The sequence below is a fragment of the Canis lupus genome, chromosome 20 (genome assembly GCF_003254725.2).
Source record: "Canis lupus dingo isolate Sandy chromosome 20, ASM325472v2, whole genome shotgun sequence".
Classification (NCBI taxonomy): Eukaryota; Metazoa; Chordata; class Mammalia; order Carnivora; family Canidae; genus Canis; species Canis lupus.
Genome location: NC_064262.1, coordinates 36,844,991 through 36,871,449, shown reverse-complemented (window position 1 = coordinate 36,871,449; position 26,459 = coordinate 36,844,991). Strand labels below are relative to the sequence as shown.

Sequence of the window (26,459 nt, the reverse complement as noted above, 5' to 3'; positions counted from 1 at the left end):
TCTATCCCATGACCCCAAGATCATGACCTGAGCTGAAACCAAGTGCTCAACCAACTGAGCACTCAGGTGCCCATCTCTTTGGCTTTTCTGAGACCTCAGAACACACCTTGCTAATAGATGCACAGAATAAAAAGAGACAAAGCATAGGTGCTCACAGACCCAAGTCAAAACTGTCGCGGCCTGCTGCTGGGATGCTGAGTGGTTCCCAGGGCAGGGGCTCAGCAGACCACTCTCTCTGAGCAGGGTACCACTGTCACACAAACACTAGATGCTATTTTTGCTTTTTATCTTTTTTCATTAAAGCAAAAGTCCTCTTTGGATTTCTTTTGGTCAGCAAGACAGGTACTGATACAGGTCTTCCCTAAAAGCAGAAGTGGACTTCATTTGAACTTTTGAAAAGGAGGGTGGGTGGGACAACTGTGTGTGGTTTAGCAGATGCCCTGGGTACAGTGCTGGGATGGGCAGGGTGAGGGAAGATGCAGCTCACTGGCAACAGGTTCTCAGGGGGAGGGTGTGAGGGATCCCCTTTGTTGAGGAGGGACATGGAGGAAAGGAGGCCAGCACCCAGGATGGAGGATATAGGGGGGCTTGCTTATGAGGGACGGAAAGGTAAGTGAGTACCACTGTGTAGTCTCTCGTGTCACCTGTTAGGTGAGAAGGGCTGGCAGGGCTGAGGAGAATGTAGATGGGGCAAAGTAACAGCAGTGGAGAAGAGGCAGAAGCCTCCTCCAGTTATAAAAAAAATTGTAATTTCATACCAAACCATTTTTCTTAGAAAATATTCAATAAAAAGAATTAATGTAATATATCTTGGCAAGTTACTGTGACGAGAGGCTTTGTTTAAGTGAAGGAATTCTCAAACGGCAGATTCAGACTCCCTATTAACAATGCTGTAGAGTCAGACTAGTAAGACTACCTTGTCACAACACTTCCCAGCACCTGAAGGGATTTTCCAGATTCAGGATCTCGCTTCAAATACAAGGCAGTACCACTAACATACATTATAAACTGTAAAGGTAAAAAAGTACAAAAGAATGTATATGGTTTAATTTCTTTATGTTTTTACTTCTGAAAAAGTTATAGATTTTAGAGTCTGAAATCAAAGATATTGAGGTTCAATTCCCAGCTGTTAATTGGGGCAATAACAGTCTCTGTATTGAGTTCCTTCATCTGAAAAACAGGGGCAATTGTGGCAATCACCTCACAGAGCTGCTATGAAAACGGAGTTCTCAACATGATGTCTGGTACCCAACAAGCATTCAGTAAGTGGAAGTTGGCTATTACAATCATTATATGAATACCAGTCTTAACAGCAGTCACAATAAATCTGTGTTTGCATGTTTTAGACAACATCAAATAATACATACTGGATATTAAAAATTCATCAAATCCTTCCAGAATATCATATTCCCATAATGTAAAATAACACTACCACCTGATGGGCTATCAAGACTGAGCTATTATAAATCATCCTGTCATTCCCTGATGACAGTTGTTTAAGATTTCAAATCCATTCAACATAACTCAAAATAAGACACTGAATTCTTATTTGGGACACACTTCTCTGTCCAGGCCACATAACTAGTAATGCACAGGTTCCATCTCCTCAGGTGAACAACATTATGATTTATTCACTTCTGGATCTCTGGCATGATAAAGGTCTACTGATGGCACAGACATAATTCCTTTCTCCCTCGGATTTCTAAAAGTTATGGTGGGGCACCTGGGTGGGTCAGTCAATTAAGGGTCTGATTCTTGACTTCGGCTTGGGTCATGACCTTGGGGCTGTGAGATCGAACTCTCCATGAGGCTCTGTGCTCAGCAGGGAGTCTGCTCAAGATTCTCTGTCTCCCTCTGCCCCCCTGACTTGCACACGAACTTTATTTCTTTCTCTCTCTCAAATAAATGAATCTTTTATTTTTATTTTTTAAAAAGATTTTATTTATTTATTCACGAGAGAGAGAGAGAGAGAGAGAGAGAGAGAGAGGCAGAGACACAGGCAGAGGTAGAAACAGGCTCCATGGAGGAAGCCTGACGTGGGACTTGATCCCGGGTCTCCAGGACCATGCCCTGGGCTGAAGGCGGCGCTAAACCCCTGAGCCACCTGGGCTGCTCATATTTTTAAAATTATTTATTTATTCATGAGAGACACAGAGAAGCAGAGACATAGGCAGAGGGAGAAGCAGGCTCCATGCAGGGAGCTCGACGTGGGACTTGATCCTGGGACTCAAGGATCACACCCTGGGCCGAAGGCAGGCGCTCAACTGCTGAGCCGCTGAGGCATCCCTAAATAAATCTTAAAAAAAAAAAAGTCCTGGGCAGCCCTGGTGGTGCAGTGGTTTAGTGCCGCCTGTAGCCTAGGGCGTGATCCTGGAGACCCGGGATCGAGTCCTATGTCAGGCTCTCTGCATGGTGCCTGCTTTTCCCTCTGCCTGTGTCTCTGCCTCTCTCTCTGTGTGTCTCTATGAATTAAAAAAAAAAAAAAAAAAAAAAAAAAAAAGTCCTGTTGAAATATATGTACCGCAAGTTAGCACTGTAACTGTATGGAAGTGTAGAACCCAGCAGCACTCAGGATACTCACACTACTGTGTAACCACCATCTTACCCTCACTCATGGCCCCGTCAGCTCCACTCGACTCTCCGTTCTTATAAATCTGCCTACTCCAGGTACGTTGTGCAACAACAATCACATCCTACTTGTCCCTCTGTCACTGGCTTCCTTCACCTAGCATCACGTCCTTGAGGTTTACTCACGCTGTAGCAGAGTTTCTTTCTTTTTACAAGTAAAGGCCGACTAGTACTCCATCGTGTGCATATTTGTCCATTCACTTGAGGATCAGCACTTGGGTTGTTCCTACCCTTCAGCTATTGTGAATGCTGCTGCTGTGAGCATTAGCGTAGAAGTATTTGTCCTCATCCTTGTTTTCAATTCCTTTGGATATCTACCCAGGAATATAGAATTGCTGGGTCATACAGTAATCCTACATTTAACTTTTTGAGGAACTGCCAGACTGTTTTCCAAAACTGCTGCATCACTTTACATCCCACCAGTGATGCCAGAAGGTTCTGGTTTCTCTAGAAACCTCCTGTGTTTCTTGCCAACACACTGGCCATTTGATCTTTTCTGAGAAATGACCATTCAAGTCCTTTGTCCATTTTTGAGTTGGGTTAATTCTTTTTTATATACCTTATGATTAGGACAAAATGGTCAAGATGGCTTGGCAAAAAAGTACTTGAAAACTACGCTAATTCTTTTTCATTAATACAAATTATGTATATCTTTATCACATTTTGTTTCAGATGTATGTATATACACACACAAAACAATGTTTAGATTGACATACTTTGAAAAATACGGACCACATTGGGGCTATTTTGCAAAAACTTGAGTCTTTCCCAGGTAAGAATACAAATATTTTTATGTTGTAAGAAAAGGGTGGGTGCCTGGGAAGATCAGTTGGTTAAGTGATTTTAAGTGATTTTGGCTCAGGTTGTGAACTCAGGATAGTGGAATCAAGAGCCCTAAATGGGCCTCTGTGCTGAGTGTGGAGCCTGCTACCACCCCACCCTCTGCTCATGGGCTTTTAAAAACACCACCACCACCACCACCACCACAGGACATGGAGAAAATTCAACATGAAATACACCTTAGGCTTCAAAAAATGGCATAATTCAGGCAGCATTTTTTATCTGTTCAGTGGAACATAAATCGACTTTTGAACAATTAAAATTACCTGCATATACATCTGGAATGTTTTTATATTTAAATAAATGGTATTTTTTTTAAAAAGATTTTATTTAATTATTCATGAGACAGAGAGAGAGGCAGAGACACAGGCAGAGGGAAGAGCAGGCTCCATGCAGGGAGCCCAATGTGAGGCTCTGGGGCTGGATCCAAGGACCCCAGGACCATGCCCTGGGCTGAAGGCAGACTCTCAACCACTGAGCCACCCAGGTGCCTTCCAAAAAGGCATTTCTAATGGTTCATTTAAAAATGAATCTAGGGATACCTGGGTGGCCAGTGGTTGAGTGTCTGCCTTTAGCCCAGGGCATGATCCCGAAGACCCGGGATAGAGTCCCACATCGGGCTCCCTGTGTGGAGCCTGCTTCTCTCTCTACCTGTGTCTCTGCCTCTATCTCTCTCTCTCTCTGTGTCTCTCATGAATAAATAAATACAATCTTTAAAAATAAAATAAAATAAAATAAAAATGAATCCATATTGTAGAGCCCTGAACCCTGACTGCAAAAGCAGCAGAAAGTTTCCAGATTTCTCCATGTGGCTTCCCTACAACTTCTGCCAGGCCAGAAACATTCTCAAACTTTCTCTGGAATAGGATTCGTGGTAAGGCCAGTAGGGTTTCAAAGGAATCTCACATAAGGGATAAATGAGGTTACCAGCGCAAGAAGAGTGACCACAGACAGAACGCTCACCACGTGGGGGCCCTGTGCTAAGCACTTCACATGCATTACTCTATTAATCAGTGAGGGCACTATTATCATCACTGCTACCTTGTAGGTGACACTCAAGTACAACCTAGTCCTAACGATAAGTCTATGTTATTAACCATTATGCCCCTGTACTGAGATGTCAAATAAGTATATTCTAGGTTACCTAATCAACTGGAATGATGATAATGACATCTGGAAAACAGAGGTAGATCTGTGGCTTGAATAACTAAGAAGTGGCTACAGGTTAAAATGTACCAACTTTTGGAAATACGTATAACTAGTTGAATCAGTCACAAGAGGCAAGTGAACAGAGCATGCTTCTCCACACACAAGCTTTATAGTCTCTGCATTTGAGGACCCTTCCTCTCTTCTCTGCCCATGACAAGAGAAACATGCCACACTGCTCTAGTAGTTGGGCTTAGTTAATCATGGATTCATCTCCCCTCATCCATAGAAAAGGAGAATTTTATACTTCATTTATGTATGAATCCTATGTTTTGCAATATCTTCCATCAAGTGTTAGTCTGATCATTCCCCTTGTGAAGTGGAATTCAGGGAGCAATGGTAGCTATGTGCACAACGAAATTCTAGTATACTGTTTCAGGCTTTACACTGTTCCTTCTTCACCCCACCTTACCCCTAAGCTTCTGCCACTTAGAGAATTTCCTATTTCTGTCTGGATCTATGGTGCCCGTATCTGATTTTCTACCTGGTCAGTGTACCCGGCACACCAGTGTACCTGGCACACCATGTATTCTTCTTCTTCTTCTTTTTTTTTTTAAGACTGTATTTATTTGAAAGAGAGTATATATAAACAGGGGAAAGGGCAGAGGGAGAGGGAAAAGCAGGCTCCTCGCTAAGCACGGAGCCCAACATGGGGCTTGATCCCAGGACCTCAAGATCATGACCTAAGCTGAAGGCACACACTTAACTATCTGAGCCACTTGGGCCCCTATGTATAATATTCTTAACCTCAGTAACCAAAAAACAATATAAAATGTACTAGGGAAATAGTCCCAAGGGAATTTTGGCAAGTGAATTATGAAATTGAAATAGAATTTAATACTATTAAGACTTGATAGCATTACTTGCTCCTCAGCACCAGATGGCAGTGTTACTAAACAAGTGTACTGTGTTGTACAGGCTGATTATGGATTTAAGCTGATTTTAGTCAATCACATGGGCTTCTGAAAATATCCAGATCCCAATATTCTACAAAATTCTGTCACTGTGACCTATAAAATGGACTTTCAGAAGGATGTGCAAATGAAGGAGGAACAAACATCAGCATTCTGCTCCTTAGAGACTCTAATTCTCTGAGTGCCTGCTTCAATACTGTGTGTCCACAGATCCATCACTGGTGCTTTTGCTGAAAGGTCGAGCATGCACAGGTCATCGCACTCACCCTTCTTTAACATTAATGATTAAGATTTCCTTTTTCTTGCAGTTGCCCTTTTGTGGCAAATGAATTCAGTTTTTATTGCTTTTAAGGTGGTGGAAGTTTTCTATCTCCTGATCTTGGTGGTAGTTACAATGTTTGAAAGTTACACTTGTAAAAAAAATTACAAGGTTTACACATAAGATCTAAATTTGTTTACTATGTGTTAATTATACTCCAGAAAGAAAATGCTCAGATCCTAGAGCAGCTACATTTTTACAAAATTAGCCCAGGTCTCAGTTTTCATGCACATACAATAGTGATACTAATGCTACTTTCATCCCACGGTTCTATAATTTGTGTCACCGTGTGAAGAGCTATTTTCTGTACAATAAAAATTATGCTAGCACCAGGCTTAGAAACAAGTGTAAGAGCATTTCGCCTGTTCTCAATTGCCTGGAAATCTCTGTATAGTTATCATTTCCCCCTGCCTCATTTCGTACCCCTGGCTGTGGCAACAGCTATTGCTCCAAACTACTACAATATCTATTTAGCCAAGAAGAGCGTGGCCTGGCACCTGCTATACTCTTGAGAGGTGAGCCTGCTCTGCTGCAGTGCTCAGGCCAGGCTCAGAACATCAGACATAGCACTGGTAACCTTCTTGTCTTTTCAGAAAACAGGCATGGATTCCCTAAGCCTAGTTTTAATTATAATATGGATTTGTAACAGGAAATCCCATTTATCCCAAGGCCTGTGTTCTAAATGGTTCTCTGGGTCTTGAGTCTGTTCTGTTCTCACAATAACTCTGAGAGTTAGGCAGTGCAAGAATCCTTAACCCCAGGATTCAGAAAGGAATGGGGAAGTGACTCATGAATCAAAAAGGGGACATGACTGGCCCACTGAACACGCAGAGCTGATAAACCAGACCAGAAGGAACACAGGGATGCTGCTCCTTCGCTCATCCAACATATGTTTTTTTTTTTTTTTTTTTTTTATTCATGAGAGAGAGACAGAGAGAGGGCGGCAGAGACACAGGCAGAGGGAGAAGCAGGCTCCATGCAGGGAGCCCAATATGGGACTCGATCCCGGGACTCCAGGATCATACCCCGGGCTGGAGGCGGCACTAAACCGCTGAGCCACCCAGGGCTGCCCTCCAACATATGTTTTGTAAAAATTCTATTTTACATAGCACTCTAAATGTAAATATGGACTATAAATGTAAACATGGTAAAAACAGAGCATGAGAATGCAGTACATAAAATCTGGCTCAAATTGTCATCTAAATACTTAAAAATGTTATGGATACATTGCTGGTGGAATGTTAATGGTACAGCCTCTCTGGAAAACTTTATGGCAGTTTCTTAATAAACGAAAACATGGAATCACCAAGTGACCCAACATTTGTACTCCTGAGCATTTATCCCAGAGAAATGGAAATCTGTGTATAAAAACCTGTGCGCAGGGGGATCCCTGGGTTCAGCGGTTTGGTGCCTGCCTTTGGCCCAGGGCGTGATCCTGGGGTCCCTGGATCGAGTCCCACATTGGGCTCGCTGCATGGAGCCTGCTTCATCCTCTGCCTGTGTCCTGCCCCCCTCTCTCTCTCTCTCTCTCTCTCTCTCATGAATAAATAAAATCTTTAAAAACAAAACAAAAACAAAACAAAACAAAACCTGGGATCCCTGGGTGGCGCAGCGGTTTGGCGCCTGCCTTTGGCCCAGGGCGCGATCCTGGAGACCCGGGATCGAATCCCACGTCGGGCTCCCGGTGCATGGAGCCTGCTTCTCCCTCTGCCTGTGTCTCTGCCTCTCTCTCTCTCTCTGTGACTATCATAAGTAAATAAATAAAAATTAAAACAAAAAAACAAAAACAAAAAAAAACAAAACAAAACAAAACCTGCACAAATGGTCACAGAAGCTTTACTTGCAATAGCTAAAAACTGAAAACAACCTAGATGTTCCTTCAACAGGCAAATGGTTAAAAATGGTAAAACAAATTTTGGCACTTCCACTTGACTGGGCAGTAGAATTAAAGAGAACAAACTACTGATAAACCCAATAATTTCAAAGACATCTCCAAGAATCATGTTGAGTGAAGAAAGACACTCTCAGCAGGTTATATAATTTCATTTACATAACATTCTTGAAATATTATAGAATGAGGGATAGATTAGTGGCTGCTAGGGTTAAGGATGGGAGGAGGGGAAAGGCAGGAAGGTGACAGGGGAGTTAGTGTGACAATACAAAGTGATAAAAAGGACTCTTGTGTTAATGTAAGTCTTTGGTATCTTTACTGTGGTGGTGGATACACAAGAGTTATACATGACATAAAATCGCACAGAAATACATACATGCACATACACATATACATAGAAATGAATGTGAATAAAACTGAGGAAATGTGAATCAGATGGGCAGATTTTGTCAATATCCCAGCTGTGATACTGTATTTTATTTTGCAAGGTGTCATCAGTGGGTAAATGGGTAAAGGGTACATGGGATCTTTTCATATTATTTCTTATAATTGCATGTGAATCTATAATTATCTCAAAGTAAAAAGATCAGTTAAAAAACTATGGGTTTTACTCGGTATCTGTTCATTTATTAAGCCATCAGCTATAAAGAAAACTAATTTAGTCACAAGTATTTACAAATCCTAGGTGTGAGAATATGGCAATGAACAAAGGCCTACAAAACTGCCTGCCCCTATGGAGCTTACATTTAGGCGAAGAGGAGACACAGTGCACACAGTAAAAAAAACCCACAAACCATGTTAACTGGTGAGGCCGTAGGGAGAAAATAAGATAGAGCAGGACAGGGTACGGAAGGAGCGTTACTTAAAACTAGGTGACCAGAGAAGGCCTCACCTGTATGGAGGACGCTCAAGACTTGAAAGAATAAAGGGAACAAACCCTACCTAGGAGGAAAATATTCTTTGCAGAAGGAACAGCAAGTACAAAGGCCTGTCCCAAGGCAGGAACAAGTCTGGCACATTTGTGGAAAGGCAGAAGAGCCAATGAGGCTGGGGCAAGTGGGAAAAGATGAGGCAGGGGTCGGGGGGCCAGATCAGGTTGGGCCTGGTGGACCATTGGCATGGCCTTGGCTTTTATTCAAGTGAGATGGGACATCACTGCAAAGTTTTAAGCAATGGAACGCCATGATCTAACTTACGTGTAATTAGTATTACTCTGGCTGCTGGGTGAAGGACAGGTAAGGGGGTAGCCTGGGCAAAAGCTCTACAATCAGAGTGAAGGCTCCTGCAAAATCCAAATGGAAAGAGTACAAATGCCAGGAGTGGATGTTTAGCATGCTGCTGCCCATATGTATACCCTTGACAGAAAAATGACAAATTTATACTGCACTAATATCCTTACAAAATAATATTGTGTTTTGTTACCCTGGACAAAGCTAGAGCTTTGGCTGTACAGACCTTATCTTGTGACCCCGATGGCATCTCTTCTAGAGTCTCGGTGCTTCCCAGATTGGAGAGCTGAGTACTTGGCTGTAACCCAGGGCTGGAGATATTGGAGTCACCCATCTGATTCTGAAATTAAAAGGAAAAGTATATCATGTGAAAAGTTTGCTATTATTTGGCTAGCAAAACATCATATGTACTATGCAGTCAAAAGTAACATGTCCCTTGACTGAAGTTTAGAGCTTTTTTTTTTTTTTTTCTTTTTTAAAAATCCGGTCTCTTGAGTGTTCTAAACTGTTTGTGTATCTGTTTTGATGTGAATAATGCTCACTAGATGCTGGATCAGATAGGCCAAACAGAACTTTAGAACTTTAGTCTCTAAAATTTATAATTCCATGTCCATCTAGTGATCTTTTTTAGTTTTTTTTTTTTTTTTTTTTTTTTTTTTACACCACAGTGTTAGGCAGTCCAATATTAAAAGAATTGCTAAGAGGCATTTTTTTCCTCTTCAAATGAGTTAATCCTTATTTCAGAACACCTTTTACTCTGTGTTATCCATTTACATAGAGGTGAAAGAGCCTGGGAAAGCCTATGAAATATCTTTTTAAAAACATCTATTACTGAAGTATTAGACAATTCTACATACCACAACAGTGCCCATCAGGTTAAGTGTGGCCACCAGAGTTACTACAACATTACTGATACACTCCCTGTACTGTTTTACTGTTCATCCCCGTGACTTACTTGTTTTATAACCGGCTGTCTATACCTCTTAACCCCCTTCAACTATTCTACTTGCTTATGAAATATCTTATTTTTCACCTCTTTATGCAACACCACCATCAACCTGTATTAACACATTATGGAGAATGCCTGGAATTAAACTGTATCAAAGAAAAGCTCAAAACATTGTTCACAGCAAGTTCCTAGAACAGAAGGTATAAAATGTTCAGAAACATTTTTAAAATTGGGAGTCTGCACATAAAAATCCCAGCTTGTTATTTTCAGAGAGAAGAAAGTGGATACCTTGGCAACAACTGGCTGGAGCTGAGCTGCAAGTGACATTCTGATGAAGGGCCAGGCTCTGTTCACGTCAGGTCCACCCTGACTTATGGCATATACTCCCGTGGCCCATGTGGTTTTTGGGGCAGTTGAGTCTCCTATACTAAACTCAACATGAGCTACAAGATGGGTTATGCTTTAAAAGGTCTTTAGAACTTCAAAAATTTTTTATTCATATGCAGGACTATTCTTGGAAGGTTTACTTGGAGTTTGTTTGCTGATCACACTCCAGTATTTGTAGGGATTGGGGGGGGAGGGGAATGGACAATCACAAACTTTCCTGAGAGTAATTTTACAATATTTGGTAAAAACCTTAAAAATGTCAAAATCCTTTGATCTACAATTTTTTTTTTATTTTTTTATTTATTTATGATAGTCACAGAGGGAGAGAGAGAGAGAGAGAGAGAGAGAGAGAGGCAGAGACACAGGCAGAGGGAGAAGCAGGCTCCATGCAAGGAGCCTGACGTGGGACTCGATCCCAGGTCTCCAGGATCACGCCCTGGGCTGCAGGCGGCGCTAAACTGCTGCGCCACTGGGGCTGCCCAATCTACAATTTTTTTTTTAAAAGATTTTTTACTTATTTATTCATGAGAGACACACATAGAGAGAGGCAGAGATATAGGCAGAAGGAGAAGCAGGCTCCCTGTGGGGAGCCCGATGCAGGATTCAATCCTAGGATCCCAGGATCACGCCCTGGGCTGAAGGCAGACACTCAACCACTGAGCCACCCAGGTGTCCCTGATCTACCAATTCTATTTCAAGTAATTTACCTTTTTTTGTTTGTTTGTTTGTTTTGCAAACACACGAGGGTTTATTTACAAGCTCGAGCTTGGGTCCAAGTGTACCCGACACAGCAGAGCAGGGACTTGGACCCCGAGGTGAGTTTTGGAAAAAGTTGAGTGCACTCACCACGCGTGAAACCCTCTGGATGGGGTCCTGGGGGTTTCTCGGATCCCGGAAGAGCCCCGAAATGTTGTGCCCAAGATCACGAATCCAAGAAACCAGCAAGGAGCCGACACCGATGCAAACACACGAGGTTTATTTACAAGCTTGAGCTTGGGTCCAAGTGTACCCGACACAGCAGAGCAGGGACTTGGACCTCAAGTAATTTATCTTTTTTTTTTTTTTTTAAAGATTTTATTTATTTATTCATGAGAGACACACACGGGGGGGGGGGGGGCGGGGGGGGGGAGAGACAGAGACAGGCAGAGACACAGGCAGAGGGAGAAGCAGGCTCCATGCAGGGAGCCCGATGTGGGACTCGATCCCAGGTCTCCAGGATCATGCCCTGGGCCAAAGGTGGCGCTAAACCACTGAGCCACCTGGGCTGCCTTCAAGTAATTTATCTTAAGAGAAAATACTGAACATGAAGACTCAGCTACAGGATATGTTTCTGCGTTAAGAGAATCAGAAAAAAACAGCATATTGTTTATGTAAGGCACTGAAGGAAAAATATGCATCTATTAATATCATATTGTTCTCTTTTTCAAAGACTTTTCATTCTACCAAAGGAAACCTCACAAGGACTCACTGTGAGATGAATAGCTGTCATAAAGATACTGGGAAAAAATGGTTACAAAAGAGTTAATGAAAGTGACTTTTAAAACCAGTTAATAAAACTAGAGTAGAGAAACATACCACAGACACTGGGACATATTCATACATATTTTTGGAAGGATACATAACAAAGTCTTATCAGTGACTATTTCTAGGTTGTGGGATTACGTCTTTTTCTTCTACTCTAATCCTTAAATATAAAATACAAACAACCTCTACAAAAATCCACAATTATATCCTATGGCTAGAAGCAACTCAGCAAGGGGTAACTGTAAAGAACTGTGGGTTTAGCTATCTTTCTTTACATTAAAAAAGATAAGTTGCTAAAACAAACCACAGGACTTGGGGAGAAAATGTTTATTATTCAGAGTTCTTATTTCCAAGCAGTCTCTGTTATAAAGCCTTTACCTCAAAGTCTGGAATTTCATTCATTGTATGACACACAGTGGACAGGGGAGATTTAGAATTGGGAGTACATCCCATGGCTGAGGTATGGCTTGTATCTCTGCCCTTGACTCTGTCAATTTAAATCCCTACCTAAAGATAAACAAAGGAGCCATCTGGAGCCACATGGCAGCAGAGGGCACCCATGCAAACACTGAGATATGAATTTATGGGTCACTGGTAATACCAACTCTGTTTGGTTAGATGACAGGCAAGTGCAGACAAGAAACAAAATTGTTCTTTCAGGAAGCTGTGCCTATTTACAGATAGTTTTCAAAAACAGAAAGAACACACTGTATAGTAAGTACCAAGGATTTTACTAAGTTCCCAAAGGTTTTAGTTTTAGACATTATTTTATTTATTCTGCACCTTGGGAAATTTTCTTTACAAGTTATTACTGTGCTCTCCATATTCTTATGTTCACAATATAAATAAATAAATATATATTTATATATATATTTTTTAAAGATTCATTTATTTATTTATGATAGACATAGAGAGAGAGAGAGAGAAAGAGAGAGAGAGAGGCAGAGACACAGGAGGAGGGAGAAGCAGGCTCCATGCCAGGAGCCCGACGCGGGACTTGATCCCAGGACTCCAGGATCGTGCCTTGGGTCAAAGGCAGGCGCTAAACCGCTGAGCCACCCAGGGATCCCCCACAATATATATTTTAAAGAGAAATCGGGTCAGAGTTTCAGATTGCCTGCTTGACCTAAAGTTCCTTTACAGCTTTGTGTACAAAAACGAAGTTTCTTGGATGCCTGGGTGGCTCAGTGGTTGAGCATCTCTGCCTTTGGCTCAGGGCATGATCCTGAAGTCCTGAAATCAAGTCCTACATTGGGCTCCCTGCATGAAGCCTGCTTCTCTTTCTGCCTGTGTCTCTGCTTCTCTGATGAATAAATAAAATCTTTAAATACAACAAAAGATGAAGCTTCTGTTCCTTTCATTTTGGGGCCACTTGCTATTTAGCCTGAGGAGTAAGCTGGGCCACTTCCTAGAATGCCAGCTCCAGTGCACAGCACCTATACTTTTTGTCCCATGTGACACCACCATGATCTAGTCATAGCAATGTGTGACAGAACCCTGGATTTGTTAGTTACCTGTTATCAGAACACAGAAAGGCCTCTAATAAAAACTGAACAACGCATCTGTGTAGATAATCCACATCTCATTAAGGATATGAGGGAATTTGGGAGAATATAAAGTGACCTAAAGTAGAGAAAATGATTCTTTTTTTTTTTTTTTTTAAGATTTTATTTATTTATTCATGAGAGACATGGCAAGAGGCAGCGACACAGGCAGAGGGAGAAGTGGGCTCCATGCAAGGAGCCTGATGTGGGACTTGATCCCAGGTCTCTAGGATCATGCTCTGATCTGAAGGCAGATGCCCAACCGCTGAGCCACCCAGGTGTTCCGAGAAAATGATTCTTAATATTTATTCTCATCTAGTTTCCTAAGAATCAATGAGCCTACTATAGAGATGACTGCTTTTCCTATATTAATTTTTACAGATCCAGAAATTCCTCCTAATTATCTATGAGACATTAAGGAATTTGGTATGGCTTGAAACTTCTCATGGACCCTAATGTATACTTCTCTACACTGGAAGCGGGACTTCCTTTGGTGTCAAATAAGACTTTTCCTTCGTTAGAGGAAACTACTTTCCAGAGCACTGTTTCAAAGTTTGTTTCCTAAACTCTACATCCTTGAGATGCTAAAGGGGAATATGTGAAAAATGGTCCTATAGTTATATCAACCTGGGAATTTATAATACAATGTCTCAGAGTCTTGAGTACTGCAAAGCCCTAAGAGAATGGGGGTAGGAGGAACCGTGTTAACAATGTTTCCTTACCTCACTTGATCCTTAAGGATCACCTGGGAAACTCATCAGTGAGTGCTTTTCACACTTTGTTCCTTGAACTTTTGGTGAGGTGAGCATTACACAAAGCAAAGCAAAGTACTTAATCAGATATGAGTAAAGAGTAAGGTGACAATTACAATTCCACTGAAACAAAGTGTAGTAGTGGAAACCTTCAGTCTTGTACCTAGGAAGTGTGGGGTTCTGAAGTGACCATGTCAAGTGAAAAGCCAGGACAGTTTCAAAGTCACATGGTTTGAAGACCACAGAGGAAACGTCCACTGTTTGACACACAGTAGACAGTTCATAAGTGTGTATTAAATAAATTAATAAATGCACTACAACTTCCATTTTATTCAAATTTGGGGAGAAAATGTTATCATTTAACTTTTAAACTAACATACAAAAGAGAAGGAATTCTAGAAAAGCTTCACATGTGGGTAAAATTCAAATGCTGTTTATTTAAAGGCTGTGAACCTACCACCAATTACAGACCATAAGTGTACCTTTTAGTATTAGTGGGTGCAAATAATCAGACTACATAAATTCTAAGCCTTAGCAGAGGCTACAAGGGTTAACAATAGGTAAGAAGCTTTTTCAGAACTACTTGTTGCAGGCTACCTTCCACAACCTGAAACCATTTTCTCCCATAGTAATTTTACAGGAAACAGAAAAAGAGCATTCTAGGTTTTTATGGCAAGTCAAGGACTCGGAGATATGCAAATTTCTTTCCCTTTTAGGCTAAAAACTGTAAGGCAAAATTCTCTTTTTGGACTAATCATCTCTGCTTTTTGGACTAAGTCATCTCTGCCTAGAGGTGACCTTCCCAGTACATGAGTCCCCCAGAGGCCTCCCCCACCCTTGCTGGTCCTCCTAGTCAGCATCTCACCCTCTCATATTCATCCTTGGCTCTGCTTAGCATCTCCAGGATGTCGATGGGCCTGTGGTCACTGCAGCCGTTGGCCTGGCTGGGACTCTGCTTGTCCCGGGCAGCTTGCTGGGACCGCCGTGTCTCCTCTTCTACAACACTAGTGGAAGAGAACCAGGTTTCAGAAACACTTCTTTTTTTTTTTTTTAAATATATATATATTTTTTTAATTTTTTATTTATTTATGATAGTCACAGGGGGGGGGGGGGGGGCAGAGACACAGGCAGAGGGAGAAGCAGGCTCCATGCACCGGGAGCCCGATGTGGGATTCGATCCTGGGTCTCCAAGATCGCGCCCTGGGCCAAAGGCAGGCGCCAAACCGCTGCGCCACCCAGGGATCCCAGAAACACTTCTTTAAACCCGATTTGACCCATGAACTCTCCTGGTGTTCGTCTTCTGTGGATATGGGAAGAGTGTCACAGGATACACTGTTCTCCCAATACATATGCAAGGCCTCCGCTACCTCATCCCGGAAACATGTTCATCCCGGGAACATGTGACTAACCACTTGGCCAGCTCATGCATAACAACGCTGAATGGCGTGTCTCACTGTTTGAAGGACAGAAGTACAGAATCCTTTTCTAGAGTTGGTGGAAGCAAATAAAGTAAAAATGACTTAATTATTTCTCTTTCAAACTACCAGGTAAAGTACATTTTCAAATGGACATGGCAAGCAAGACAAAGGCAGGTTGCAGAGCTGAGCAACCAACTATGCAAAGTTTGTACGACACCAGACTAGCAAGGAAAGAGAGAAACCACCTTCTTGAAAAGAGGGGTCTTGGGGAATCTTCAAAGGTTTCCTTTATTCTCTCCTTAGAAATCAGAGTGGGTGGCTGAGGTCAGGGTGATTGGTAATGCTCTTTATTCTGATTGGTGCTTACACTAATTCTGCACTTGAAAACACACAAAGCAAGAAAAGTTGAGGGTTAAGAATGTCACTGATAGGGTTGGGGCCTTTTTTCTTTTTAAGATTCATTTATGTTTTAATCCCAGCTGTAATGAGTAGGTTATTATGAGCACAGACACAGCTTGATAATTGTATGAACTGAAAACTTTCTGGACAGTGATAAGGATAGGCAATAAAATAATTCAGCAGCCAAGGGTTTGTTGTTTATTCTGAATAACAGGAGCAGAACAATAGGCTACTTGGTATCTGTTCACTGCTCTAAAACAGCCTTTTAAACAGCCTGCTTAGGAGCTCCCATTACTGTGTGTGGGATGGTTCTTCTATTTGAAAACACTGAAAATATCAAACAGATCTTTTTTTTTTTTTTAACAGCAGAATCATTCTGACTTTTTAACATGCTAAAATGTATTACGATTCTCTGATAAGGGTGGGCTTAAAAATTTTCCCAAATTTATTTGACCATATAGAATCTTCTCCTGAGGCAGGATTTGTTTGGAAAATTCTGCTTTAAGGTAATGGCATTTATTGATCTAGATTCTTACAACTGTGAATAGGATGATTAGTTTTGGCTTTTTTTTTTTTTGGATTTATTTATTTATTTATTTAGACAGAAAAAGCATGTAGGGAAGCAGAGGGAAGGGGAGAATCTTAAATAGATTCCCCACTGAGTGCAAATTCCCAAAGGGTTTGATCCCAGGACCCGGAGATCATGACCTGAGCCAAAACCAAGACTGAGATGCTTAACCGACTGAGCCACCCAGGAGCCCCTGGGATAATTATTTTGAAAATAAATATACAATCATGGACTTTACAGTAGAGTGAAAGAAGACTGTTATGTGATATGAGAATCAGACCATTTAGAATCAACATTATTTTTTCCTCTATCCATACTGGGAAAGAAAGATTGTGACAGCTGTGAGGCCAGTTACAAAGGAAAAAAAGACCAGAGAGACATATATTGGTTATTTCTTAATGGTGGGTCACAAGCAATTTCACTTTCCTTTTTTGTACTTTCCTCCATGTTCCGTTATTTTATTTTTTTAAAGATTTTATTTATTTATTTATGAGACACACAGAGAGGCAGAGACACAGGCAAGAGGGAGAAGCAGAGTCTCTGCAGGGAGCCTGATATAGAACTCGATTCCAGGACCCTGGGATCATGACCTGAGCCTAAGGTGAACGCTCAACCACTAAGCCACCCAGGTGCCCCTCTTCATGTTCCATTATTAACAAGCCCTCCTTAATAATCAGGAGGATAAAAAAAAGTGCTATTTCAAGGGACTTGTAGTTACACTCAGTTATAGACTGCACCGGTCTGAATCCACCTTTACTGAGGACTCCAGTTGCACAGCCTATTTCTCCTGCCTCCTGCCATGCTGCTTGTCTTGCCCAGGCTGGTATTCCTCTCTCCCCTGACCCGGACTGGATCTGTAATTTTGATTCAAAAGAAGAACATCTCTTTTATTTCCTTTTCTTTCTTTCTTTTTTATTTTTAAAGTAAGCTTTACGTCCAACATGGGGTCTGAACTCCTGCCCCTGAGATCAAGAGTTGCATGCTCTACTGACTGAGCCAGCCAGGGGCCCCCAAAGAGAATTCTGGTCATTTCTAATAGTCACCACCGCTCACCCGTGGAATACGCCACCTTATAAAGCACACCACTGCTGCAAGCAGAAGCTGTCTAGGTGGCATGGAAGGAACAGGAATGATGCTTAGACTCTGTAAAGACTCTTCTAATCCAAACTCTGTGAGGAATGCCCTTGCCTCTCACCCTCCTCTCAAATATACCCCAAGACTACCTGTAAAATCAGGAATAAAGCTTATTTCCATGAATTCTCCAAATTTCATAGTCTATATAGGCAACCATTCTAACAAGTGCTTATTGTTAAGAAGAGTTTCTGGCAGAGTGGATTTCCTCTTTAAGAGAGTCAGCATTTCCTAAGTTTAGTGAATTTTCAACTTTGCCACTGACCAGAGAGGATTTCCAAATTCAGATATGGTACAGGTCTAGAAGTTCACTTGCTCTCCCACATAGCTTCTCAGTGTTTTTTTTTTTTTTTTAATTTTTTATTTAAATTCAATTTGCCAACATATAGTATAATACCCAGTGCTCATCCCATCAAGTGCCCTCCTTAGTGCCCATTGCCCAGTTACTCCATCCCCCCACTCACCTTGCCTTCTGCAACCCTTTGTTTAAGCTTCTTAGTTTTTATAAACATCTTTTTTTAAATTTTTTTATTTATTTATGATAGTCACAGAGAGAGAGAGAGAGAGAGGCAGAGACATAGGCAGAAGGAGAAGCAGGCTCCATGCACCAGGAGCCCGACGTGGGATTCGATCCCGGGTCTCCAGGGTCGCGCCCTGGGCCAAAGGCAGGCGCCAAACCGCTGCACCACCCAGGGATCCCTATAAACATCTTTTGAAATAAATCCATTTCTTGGGACGCCTGGGTGGCTCAGCGGTTGAGCCTTTGCCTCCAGAATTCTGGGATCGAGTCCCGCATTGGGCTACTGCATGGAAGTCTGCTTCTCCTCCCTCTGCCTATGTCTCTGCTTTTCTCTGTGTCTCTCATGAATAAATATATAAAATCTAAAAACAAACAAACAAACAAACAAATAAATAGATTTCTTTACTGGGAGAATTTGTATTACATTGCAGCTGTTGAAACAGTGATTTAACAGGATGGGCACTAACAGGCACAGTTATTGAGATACACAATATACCAAAAAGAATTTTACCTGTATTTCTGGTTAGCAGAGATGATATTCTGAAATATGTGGCAAACATAGGCTGTACACAGGCAGTCAGAGCAAGGAAACATAAATTATTCTTTTTTTTTTTTTTAAATCTGTGGTGACCAGAACACCATTTATCACAAAGTTAATGATAACATATAAGGTATTCTCTTTGGCCATAAATAGGCCAGACACTTGAAAACTCATTATCAACAGTTTCATGAGGGCACTCTCTAATCACTTTGAATACTTCCCCTGCTTCTAGTAAAACCAGCTGAAAGTGTAAGCAAATATGGTTCTTTTGGGCATTCTCATGAAAGAACCTGAAGGCTCTTCTTTTCCCTTCTATTTCTACCTCCTCATCCTATTTTCGGGTTCAATACAATATTCTCAGATAGGCATTCAGTCTTCTGCCTCATTTACCATCTGAAGGCCTGCATGAGGGTACCACTGGCCCTGATAGTTTAGAAAAAAGCTCAGAATGGTTTCCTGTAAGTAGCTATTAAAGCTAAAAGAGACAAATTTCTCACTTGGGGCCCAAAAGCTCTCAATCTGCAGGAGAAAGTCTATGTGCTAATATATCCCAAAGTTTAGGCACTTAAGAAAATTATTATTATTTTTTTAAAGATTTTATTTATTTATTCATGAGAGACACAGAGAGAGAGAGAGAGAGGCAGAGACACAGACAGAGGAGAATCAGGCTCCATGCAGGGAGCCTGATGCAGGACTCAATCCCAGGACTCTAGGATCATGCTGTAGGCCAAAGGCAGATGCCAAACCACTGAGCCGCCCAGGGATCCCCCGGCACTTAAGAAAATTATTCTGGATTTTAGGATCACCAAGAAGCAGCAAATCTGTGTCTTCTAAGTAATTAGAAGTAAATTGTCTTTGCTGTCACTCTCAAAACTACAAAAAGTAGTCATCAAATAAACAAATGGCTTTGTAAAAAAACACTCATCTTATTTAATTAACTTCCAGAGAAAAGATGTTGTAAAAAGAAAATGTGGTTCATGTTTTCCAGCATGAGTGATCCAAGCTCATCTGGAACAGTATCTGCAGGGGTATGTGACTACAGTAATAAACATGGCCTGCCCTGTGAGCTCATAGCAAAACAAAGCAGGAGGCTGACAAACATCCAATCAGGACATGTATGTGGTCCTCGATTAAAACTTTGCCTTAACCATATATGCTTCCTTTAAAATGCAAATGTACCTGGAAATGAGGGTTGGGTACTAATTATTTACTCACACATTTACAGAAACTAGTGCAAAACTGGCCTGTTTCTTAAAAAAATTAAGACCGTTTTCTTCCAAAGATGTAGCTAAAAACCTCACAGGAGAGCAAAGGGAATTGTGAGTTGACAGAGGAAGGTCCACATCTCTGAGGAGATTCAGGCAAAAATCACAAAGGAAACACAGGTGAGCCAGAATACACTGCCTGCTATAGCACTTTGCCCAGAGCTGTGTGGCACCTCAGGCCCCTCTAGCACCACAATGTCTTAGGTTCCCAATATTCAGACCAGCAGCACCAGCAGCCAGAAGAGGGGGGCTCCTGCAGGCTGGTTTGAGAAAGCACAGTGAGCCCCCCTTCAGAACATTAATTCAATGATGTTTCTTTCCAAATTCCAAGATTATGACATACAAAACATCTACTGGAACACCACACAGTGGTAAACTGAGGACCACTAAACCTAGAACCGGTGTCAAAACTAAGTTCACTTAAAAGAAGCGTGTGTAGTTCTCTATCAGCTACTGAATGCAGCACCATTGGTCAGAGAGGAAACCTGGACAAAGCCTAAAGCCCAGCAGGCAGTGCCTAGGCTGTGCCCTGGGGTATTGATGGTAACCTCTGGAGTCAGGCAGTCTGACAGCCCTAAGCACACATTGAACAATAAGGTTCTGGTTAATTTATGATTTGTCTGCAGGACTAGATAAATGCAGTCATTACAAATGCTACAGAGGCCACTTCAGTGTCCTGGAAAAAGTCTGTTGACGTGAAAAGGCAAAGGTACAGGGTGATCCTATTTTTGTAAAAAGCAACCACATACACCAACCTAATGTACAAATAAAGAAAAAGACTGGAAGGAAACAGACTAAAACACTAACAATGGGAGTAGCAGGATTAAAGATAACTCCAAAGTTCTTTAATCTTTTTTTTGCCTTTTACAAATTTTTGACAATAAGCAGGAAATCAGAGGAGAAATAAATGAGTTAGTAGATTCAGTAACAAAGAGAAGTAAGAGGGAAAGTCACTTTTTCATCTCTCATATATCACTAATTAAATCTATGTTGTAATATAAATACTTACTCGGCCATGAGTTTGGCTATGCGGTGACAGTCATTCTTGTCATAAAACCAGATGCTGTATATTGACACTTGAAAAAACAAAGGAGAAAAAAAGATGAGGGGAAATGAGGTTTCAATATTTGGGTGTATATAAATACTACATTATTACCATGGAATGTCACAGAATTTACCATTAAACCCTTATACTGGAGTTCCTCTAAAGAAAAAAAAAAGGCCTCATCCCTGTTTAATAAACTTATTAATAAACGTATTAATAAAATTAGGATAGGTAAAATATCCAGATGAAAATTGCAAAAAAAAGTTGTTTTAAGACATGATTACCAGATCTCACCAAGCCTGAGGTGCCACTAAGTAAAAGAAGCACCATTATTTTCTGTATTATCAAGAAAGAAAAACGCTGCCAAATAAACTAAGAATCATCACTGATTATAAGATACATTCCAAATGGATAGCAAAATGTGAAAAAAAAAAAGTGTCTTAATTATTGAAAACCAAGTTCACCCATTAGCTAACCAAACACCAGAACCTCTACCAGTCTCTTGAAGTGTGAAATATGGAATTAGTTCTAATCAAAACAGACACCAGCTCCAGACCCAGTACATGACCAACACTGTTCCCACAGGAACTGGAAATGCCAGGGCTGGACTCTCATACTTCTTACTTTTCCTATTTTTTTCCCAGCATGGATGGTGTGACCACCACTAAGAAAATCCTCAAAAGACATTTGGTAAATAGGTAAACGAACCTTATCATTAAACATAACAATATATAAAAATGACTATTTTTTTTTGGATAAGATGGAGTAGTGATACTGAATATGTAAGTCAAAATAAACATAAAGACAGCTAGGGCCTGCTATTACCAGATACACCCACCATGACACTCACAGCCTGGTCCAGGGTGTACCTCCCTTCACACTTATGATGACTGGTATAGGAAGTGCAGGTATCATTATGTCTTTTTAAAAAATAATTTTTTTTTTTTTAAAGATAGGAAGTAGGGTTTATTGGTGGGCACGAATAAGCAGGGAGTAGTGCCAATTCTCATCAGTGCCGAGCCTGCCACCTGTCCAAGGGGTCACCATTAGGGATGTATATGATCCCACAGCCATCTGGGATGAGTTGCTTTTTAGCCATCATATCTTCAAATTCAATTACATTAAACTTAGCAAAGCTCTACTTCTCGGAAATGTGGATCTTCTGGTGGTTAGGGAACTTGAACTCAGCCCTTTGTAGGGCCTTCATCACATGCTCCTTGCTCTGCAGCTTGGTAAGGATGGGCATGATGACTTGGCCACTGTGAACCCTGACCACTGTGCCTTGGGGCTTTCCAAACGTGCTCTAAATATCTGTCTAGAGCCCATCAACCCCAGCACAGGACAGTATCTTGTTGATATGGATGACATGGAAGGGGTAGGGTCACACTTGGATGTGAAAATCATTTTGCCACAACTTTACACCAATAACTTGTTGGCACAAATTCGGGCAGCCTCCAGGACTTCAGAGGAGGGCTCATATTTGTCGGATACCATGTGGCCACATAGTAGGTACTGATCCACTTTTGCCTTTTTAGGCCTCAGGTCAAAGATGCAGATCTTGGCATCAGGGACACCTCTGCAGAAGTGAGCCTTTGCATACGGCTTGTCCTTATGGTAATACTGGGTGGGGTGGCGGCCCAAGGCCACACCAGGATCTTCTTTGGCATGACAAAGAAAGAGAGCTGGGCAGCCCGGGTGGCTCAGTGGTTTAGTGCTGCCTGCGGCCCAGGGCATGATCCTGGAGACCGGGGATTGAGTCCCGCGTCAGGCTCCCTGCATGGAGCCTGCTTCTCCCTCTGCCTGTGTCTCTGCCTCTCTCTGTGTCTTTCATGAATAAATAAATAAATAAAATCTTAAAAAAAAAAAAAAGCTAAATTAAGCTTTTAGTTTTGAAATAATTATAGCTTCACATGCAATTGTAAAACATGAACAGAGAATATATGCATCCTTCGCTTCTTCCAATGGTAATGTTTTGTAAAACTGTAACATGATATCATAGCCAGGCTTCTGACATCGATACACTCAATATCCAGAACACTGTGGCCACAAGGATCCCTTGTGCCCTTTTATAGTTACACCCTCCTCCCATCTCTAACCGCTAGCATACGCCCTAATCTGTTCTCCATTTCTTTAATGTCCTATTTCAAGAATGTTACAAAATATAAATGGAACCATCCAGTATACAATTTTTTGAGATTGACTTTTCTGACACAATTCTCTGGATATTCATCTAAGTTGTTTCTTGCATCAATAGTTCACTCCTCTCTGCCCCCCCCCCCCCTTTTTTTGCTCAGTAGTATTTTATGGTATGGATGTACCTGTTAACTATTTATCTGCTTAAGGACACACGGTGGGTTTCTGGTTTTTGGCTATTATGAATAAAGCAACTATAAATGTTCACATGCAGGTTTTTTTGTGTGAATGTAAGTTTTCATCTCTGGACTAACTGCCCTAAAGAACAGTTACTGTGTCATAGTAGTTGCATGTTCAGTTTAGTTAAGAAACTCTTAACCTGTTCCCCAGACTGTTTGGGATAGTTTATATTCCTACCAGCAATGTGTGTGCAATCCAGTTTCTCTGCATCCTGGCCAGCATTTGTTGTTCTATTTTTAACTTCCTCCATTCTGATAGGTGTACAGTGGCATTTCACTGTGGTTTTAGTTTACATCTCCCTAATAGCTAAGGATGCTGAACATCTTTTTATATGCTTTGTCATACATAATAGCCTATTTAGTCAAATGTCTGTTCATGTCTTTTGCTTCTTCTAATTGATTAAAAAAAAAAAAAAAAGTTTATTTGGGCAGCCCGGGTGGCTCAGCGGTTTAGTGCCGCCTTCAGCCCAGGGCATGATCCTGGAGTCCTGGGATCAAGTCCCACGTCAGCTTCCCTGCATGGAGCCTGCTTCTCCGAACTCTGCCTGTGTCTCTGCTTCTTTGTCTCTCATGAATAAATAAATAAAATCTCAAAAAACAACAACAACAACAACAAACCTATAAAAAATGTTTGTTTATTTCAAAGAGAGAAAGAGCATGAGTGGGAGGGGCAGGAGAAGGAGAGAGAATCTGAAGCAGTTGAGTGTGGAGCCTGACACAGGACTCAATTCCATGACCTGAACCAAAACCAAGAGTCTGATACCCAACTAACTGTGCCACCCAGGTGCCCTCTAATTGACTTTTTAACTGTTGCATTTTATGAGTTTTTTATATAGTCAAGATACTAGTCTTTTGTTGGATATGTGGTTTGAAAATATTTTCTGTCTGTAGCTTTTCATCTAAATAAGGTCCTTCCAGAGTAAAAGTTTTTAATTTTGACAAGGCCCAATTTATCAGTTTTCCTTTATGGATCATGATTTGGTGTCAAGTCTAGGAATTTTTTAACAATGGACACCTAGATCCAAATTTTTCTATGATTTATATACAGTTTCATATTTCAGCTGGTGACCCATTTTGAGTTAGTTTTTGTATAAAGAGGCTTAGGTTAAGATTCTTTTATTTTTGGTCCAACTGTTCTAGCATTATTTATTGAAAATGCTCTCCTCTCTCTCTTTTTTAAAGATTTATTTTAGAGAGAGGGAGAGAAGCACATGAGCAAGCTCAGGAAGAGGGAGAGAGAAATTTTAGCAGACTCCTCAGGCTCGGTGCCTGACTTGGGGCTTGATCTCATGACCCTGAGATCATGACCTGAGCTGAAACCAAGAGTTGGACACTCAACCAACTGTGCCGCCCAGGGGTCCCTGCTCTCCTCTCTTTATTGAGGAATCTTTTGTATTTTTGTCAAATAACAGTTGGGCATATTTGTGTGGGTCCATATCCAGATTTAGTTTATCTTATTTATTTATGCGTTTATCCTTCCACCAGTACCATGCTGTCTTGATTACTACTGCAATATAGTAGGCCTTAATATTGGGTAGAATAATTTCCCCCACTTTACGTATCTTTTCCAAATTGTTTTAGCTTCTAGGGCCTATGCCTTTCTACATAAATTTTAGAGTAAGTTTGCTTATGCCTACAAAAACTTTGCTGGGGTTTTGATAGAGTGTGCTTTAAACCTACCAACCTATTTGGGAATAGGTGAATCTACGATGTGGAGTCTTTCAATATACAAGTATCGTCTACCACTCCATTTTATTTAGTTTTTTTTTTTTTTTTTTAATTTCTTTCATCAGTATTTTGTAATTTTTAGCACATAGATTCTGTACATGTTTTGTTAAGTTTAAGCCTAAGTAGTTAATTTTCTTTGTAAGGATTATAAATGGTAATCTCTACACATAACATGCAGCTCAAATTCACAACCCTGAGATCAAGAGTCACATGCTCTTCTGACTGAGCCAGCCAGGCATTCCTAAATGGTAGTTTTTAGTTGTGACTAATTTTTGAGTGTTATTTTGTATTCTCATACCTTACACCAAACTCACTAGTTCCAGGAATTTGTACCTAGACAGTTCTCCTATCTGTGAATAACACTTTTATTAATTTCTTCTCTCCCCTTTCTATTCTAATATGTAGGCCTATTTTTCTTCCTTGCCTCTTTCTCAATCTTAGAAAACATTCAATATTTCACTATAAATTTGATGTTGGCTGTAAGTTTGCTGTAGATGCTCTTTATCAAGATGACATAGTTCACTTCTATTCTCAACCTGGGAATTTTTTTTTTTTTTTTTAAGATTTTCTTATTTATTCATAGAGACACACACAGAGAGAGAGAGAGAGAGAGAGAGAGAGGCAGAGACACAGGCAGAGGGAGAAGCAGGCTCCATGCAGAGAGCCTGATGTGGGACTCGATCCAGGGTCTCCAGGATCACACCAGGGGCTGCAGGCGGCGCTAAACCGCTGCACCACCGGGGCTGCCCTCAACCTGGGAATTTTTATCATAAATGGACATGATTTTTTTCTTGTATCAAAAAACACAAAATATGATGTGATATTTCTATTTCATATTTAGTCTGTTGATATGGTGGATTAAACTGATTTTCAATACTGAGCCAGCTTTGCAGATCTGGAATTAAACTCATTTGGGCATCATTTATATTTCTTTTCTCTGTATTGCTGAGTTTGCTAATATTTGGTTGAGGGCTTTTTTTTTTTTTTTTTTTTTTTTACCTAGTTCATGAGAGATATTGCTTGGTAGTTTTATTTATTTTTGTACTGTCTTTGCCTTGTTTGGGTATCAGAGTAATACTGGCTTTGTGAAATTAGTTTACAATTGTTCCCTCCTTGTCTGCTTTCTGGAAGAAGCTGTGTATAAAAATTAGTGTTAATTCCTCTTTGAATTTTCCAGTAAAACCATCTGGGCCTGGAGATTTCTTTTTCTTTTAAATTAACTCCATTTCTTCAATGGCTAAAGAACTACTCACGTTTTCTATTTTATCTTGGTTGAGTTCTATCATTTG

General features: G+C 40.9%; 1 protein-coding gene and 1 pseudogene across 2 annotated transcripts in view; both read right to left on the bottom strand.

Annotated features, from left to right (window-relative positions):
- DCP1A (decapping mRNA 1A) overlaps positions 1 to 26,459 on the bottom strand; it is a 64,333-nt gene that overhangs the window by 11,767 nt on the left and 26,107 nt on the right. For both annotated transcript variants that reach the window (XM_025456177.3, XM_025456176.3), the window contains exons 4-6: positions 21,035 to 21,101; positions 15,049 to 15,187; positions 9,254 to 9,367 (exon numbers count right to left, since the gene is read on the bottom strand). In XM_025456177.3, coding sequence (XP_025311962.1) covers positions 9,254 to 9,367; positions 15,049 to 15,187; positions 21,035 to 21,101 — 320 coding nt within the window. The remainder of the gene's footprint in view (positions 1 to 9,253; positions 9,368 to 15,048; positions 15,188 to 21,034; positions 21,102 to 26,459) is intronic.
- Positions 21,971 to 23,331, bottom strand: LOC118351654 (60S ribosomal protein L10-like; annotated as a pseudogene).